This window comes from Apis dorsata, unplaced genomic scaffold (assembly GCF_000469605.1).
Source record: "Apis dorsata unplaced genomic scaffold, Apis dorsata 1.3 scaffold_28, whole genome shotgun sequence".
Classification (NCBI taxonomy): Eukaryota; Metazoa; Arthropoda; class Insecta; order Hymenoptera; family Apidae; genus Apis; species Apis dorsata.
In genome coordinates this window covers 128,455-133,194 of record NW_006263330.1, presented here as the reverse complement: position 1 = coordinate 133,194, position 4,740 = coordinate 128,455, and the positions used below count along the sequence as shown (strand labels likewise).

At 43.0% G+C, this 4,740-nt stretch overlaps 1 protein-coding gene across 1 annotated transcript in view; it reads right to left on the bottom strand.

The window, feature by feature from the left end:
* Positions 1-4,740, bottom strand: part of LOC102673310 (protein sidekick-like) — a 64,800-nt gene that overhangs the window by 44,812 nt on the left and 15,248 nt on the right. The window contains exon 3 of the mRNA XM_031510835.1: positions 2,803-2,933. Coding sequence (XP_031366695.1) covers positions 2,803-2,933 — 131 coding nt within the window. The remainder of the gene's footprint in view (positions 1-2,802; positions 2,934-4,740) is intronic.

The window sequence follows — 4,740 nt, the reverse complement described above, 5'->3', positions numbered from 1 at the left end:
AAGCTCGACTCACCCTCTTATAATATATATATATATATATATATATATATATAGGAAATTTCGAATAATATATTCGAGGGAAGATTTAATAATCTGTGTTTAAGCTAATAATAGATAAAACTTATGCATTGCGTTTGGAAGATTGCAACAATTTGGATAGAGTAATTCAGCGGATCCTTAATGCAAAAATACGAGGAACGAAGGGATTGTCGTTTTATAAAATTCTTGTTAAAAATTTAAATTTAAAACTCGACCGAGTTTATCGATCGAATAATCTCGGGATATTCTGTGAACGTCATCCTGTCCCCTGAATAATTTTTAATATCCTTTATGGTTCCGCCGCTTTCGCGGGGGAGGATTGAAAAATAAATATTCCCCGCACTCGGCCAATACGGCGTAGAGATAGATCGCGGTCCCGCGACGTTGCCGGCGCACTCAGGGGAAATAGGCGGAGTGCATCGTGCTCGATGGCTCAGAAACAGAGGGAGGGAAGAAAAGGAAGCCAACTCTCGCTTCTCTCCCCCCTCCCCCTTGCGCCCGATAATTATCCCCCGAGTTTGCACCACCTGCAACTGGCTTATAATCCTTCCCGATCATCCAACTCGAAACCATTCAACGTAGCCTTTTTTCTCTCTCCATCTCTATTTTTGTATCACGAAGGATGCGTAAGACGAGAAAGAGGAAGAGGAAGTAGCCTTTCAGGCGCGGTTTATGTATGTACACCCTCGATTCTTTCCGAGTAATTGGCAATAAATCCCTGGAGTCGTAAAATTTTCTCTATTCCCATAAATTATAGATAACGGATTTGGAGAGTTAGGCTCCTCGAGTTGTAAATCGCGTATAATAGAGCGGTTGAGAGAATGCACCAACATATCCGATCGATGAGCCATCGTCCAGAAGAGAAAGAGAGAGCCAATTACGACTTAATCGTCGAAAGGCAAGGGAGAAACAATTAACGCCAGCTTCCTTTTTCCGTTTTTAAACCGTGTCCCGCGGCGAGGCGATGAAAATTAACGCGTGTTTTCGCGGAAGGACCGGAAGTGGAGAAGCGTTCCAACAGCGAATCTCCGAATTTCCAACCACGATAAATCCGATACATTCGATATCTCGCGGGGAGAATCGGGGAGGGGAGCGCCGGAAAGAAGGAAGCAGGCGGAAAAATAAAGTTGAAGTTAAATTATTCATCCGCGAGATAACGTTTTTTTCCCCCCCTCCACACGAGGAACAAAGTTTGTCCGATTCCGGGGGGCGAGTCGATATCGAATTTCGAAATGTACAAACACAAAGTAGATACAGATAGGGAGGAATAGGGCGGCAATAAAATATGCGCTCGGCGAATTTTTTTTTTTTTTTTTTTGTACGACGGCCGCAAGAACCGCTCATATATATATATATATATACACACACACGTATATAGAACGTCTCGTTTGAATAATCGGATCTAACTCTTCGGTATCGTTCGCGGCCCAGAGATAGGTTTCCTCGCGTAAATAACGTACATCGTCGATTTTCCGCCGATTCCTCGAATCGCTGCGCGGGTAAAAAAGAGCGAGCGCATTAACATTTAATAAGGTAAAGTATATAGGTAGTAATTTCGCATTGGGGCGGCCATTTCGAATTGCAAATCTTGGCGCGGTGGAAAAGTTGTCGCCCGTTTTAAGAAGGAAAAGGGAGGAGGAGGAAACTTTGTCGGTGGAATCGAATAAACATCAAAATCGCGAAATTTCGCTTTGTGCCGGAAACGATATCGGTTATCGATACACCTCGGATACATAAATTTCCAAACTGTTTCGAATCGTTTCGAAAATAAAAGGAGAGAGAGAGAGAGAGAGAGAGAGAAATAAAAAGACACTCGATCGAAATCTTGGGGAGGAAGGGGATCCCCTTCTTCTGTTTAAAGACGATTTACAATTAAATGAAAATTCTCGGGGATCGTTTGCAGAGGGAGCCCCGTATTGTTAAGGATAAGCCGATCTTCTCGATATTCAATTTATACGCCGCAGTGCGTATGATCGATGCGCGGCGTCGATGCAATTCCCATCGAATATGCATACGCCGGCCATATTTCCTGCTGGCTACGAATTTCGATGTATTCATCGAGCGTAGGGATCGAACGATCAGCATTGAATCCTCCCTGTGTTTGTTCCCGTCTTCTATAGATGTTCGATTCGCGGATATAAATATACATATACGTATACACATACGTATAGAGAATATTCATCAAACGAACCATCCTATGTTTATCGTTTAATTTTAATTTTTATTATCGTTGTAATTGCGATGATAGGAAGGAAAAAAATCCGGCGACACCACATTTTAACCTCGTATTTAATCTCGAGAGAGAGAGAGAGAGAGAGAGGGGGAAGAAATAATCTTTTAAGGCAGCCGAGAGAAGTTGGCGCAGTTATAAACAGAAATTTAGATCCAGTTGCCAAAGTAAATACCGGAACCTTGGTAGTTTGCCGCTTCCCTCCCTTATTCCACTCGAGAAACGCTCGATCCTCCCCCTCGCTTTACCACACCTCCAAGAGGAAGGCTCCCGTTCTTCCGAACGCGCAACTTTTCACTTAGCTCTCCGATAAAAAGTTGGCTGATCTAATATAACCGGCTGTAACACCGGTGACTAGCTCCGTTCCTCGATTCTTCATTCCCTTTCAACGATCCAACTTGGACGATCGCGAGCTAAACACGCAACCACAGGGTCGCAGTTAATCGGGGAGGGGGCTGTTTTTCCCTTTTATCCGCTTCGCAGGATGAAATTTTACATTACAAGAAGAAAGAAAAGAAACACTTATGTGATACACTTTCTCCCTCGCACTTACCGCCGGTGACGCGACACGTCAAAGAGGGAGTGTCACCCTCCTCGTAGGGCCCCGCCGTCCCGTTCACTATCCTCCCCCACTGGTCCAGAATGGTGGGTTGTTCCGGCGGCACTGGAACAGACGGAGAGAGGAAAAAGAAAATTCTCAAATTTTCGAAGGCCGTTTCCGTCTTATTTATCGATTATCGACGAAACGGGTTGGAAGGGATCGATCGAGGCGCGGAAAAAGTTAAAAAGTGATTTCCAGGCCGTGACTGTAACTATAGCTTTCCCTGCTGGGGTGCTACCTGTGTGCATCTAGGTGCGCGCGATCGTTCCCGGATTAAACGGGGGCGATATTTTTTGCCCGGGAATATTCCGTTTCTCCGAAAAAGCGGAGTCGGATAAACCAACCTGGATATTTCCCTCCCTCCCTTTCTTTTTTCCCGTCATTTTTCCCAAGTTGGTCCGTTGCATACGTCCGCAAACGCTATTCGACGCTTTATCAGCGAGGTTACCGCGAGACACGCCTACGTTTTGTTTCCTCCCCCGTTATCATCCCCCGTTTAGTCGATAAGTTTATTCGTGGAAACTTGTATTTGAATATGAATATATATATATAAATATATCTTTGGTTCAAATATTTTTACTTGTTCCGATATTACATCGCGATATTAAAAGTTTTCCGTACTTTTTCCCCCTAACCCTCCTATCTTTTTGAACTTTGGTTCAAAAGCTTCGAGCTGCAAACTTTGTTACATGGAATTCATAATTAACGGGGAGAGGGAGGAAAGAAGAAAACAGGGAGATCTTGGATTTTTTTTTCCCTCGAATATTTTAAAAATACCTGGTAAATTACTTTGCCAGTCACGATTCTTCCTAGATCGCGCGTTTTTATTTCTCTTTTTTCCATTTTTTCCACTGTGATTTTTTTGACTAACATCCGAATCGTCAGTCGATATACACCGCGTATATCCAATGTTATTCGAAGCCAAAAAATGTACAGGCTGGAACCGTGATTCTTTTTTTTTTTTTTTTTTGTTAAAAACTTCGTTCCCGATTTTGGTGGAAAAATAAGAGAGAGAGAGAGAGAGAGAGAGAGAGAGAGAAGAAAGAAAGGGAAATAGGAAAAAAAGAACATATCTGATAGGTCGGCAAAACGATTATCGGACGAATTTTTGGAGAATACCGCGGATCGATGCCAAGATCGCTGGTCACTCAAAAAATTGCTTTAAGCGGATACGGCGAACGGTTATTCGATTCTGTTCGATGCATGGGACGGAAAAACTACGCGGAACGATCGAGTCGTAAACTGCGCCAAATCCGAAATAACGTTACGGTTCTTGCAATCGTGGAGCGGTCGAGATATATTCGCCTAAGCTCCTTCCGAGCGAATCGTAAATTTCGATCGAGGAAAAAAAAAGGAGGGGGGTAAAAAATTGGGGATTAAAACGGTCTATCTATCGATTTCTTAACAAACGCGAATTTAATAATCTCGCTTATTTACACTTGGATCCAATACAATGGAAGAAATTTGTAATTTCTTTATAAACAGAAATCATCCCCTTCGGATCTCGAAATCGTTTCTCGATCTTTCTTTTTTTTTTTTGGAAGAGAATAATTTAAATTCAATCGGTTCAAAGCTAAATCATAGGGACGGGTTCTTCGGATGGGTGAGAGGGATCGATAGACGGATTGTAAAGCGGTTTAATCAAGCAGCAGAAGGGAGATTCGGTAAATTCAATTCTCCTGCAACTCCATTCTAAACTCGTTTCTATGACCGCGATCAAATTTTATCCCTATGCGTGTAAAGTATTTACGGCCGCGTGTCGGTCGTTTTTCAATCCATAATTGCCGGTATCGATGATGAAAAAGCAGAGCGGGATTCCACTCGCAACGCGCCCAATCAATTGATTGATCACGTCCTTCGGATGGGTGTC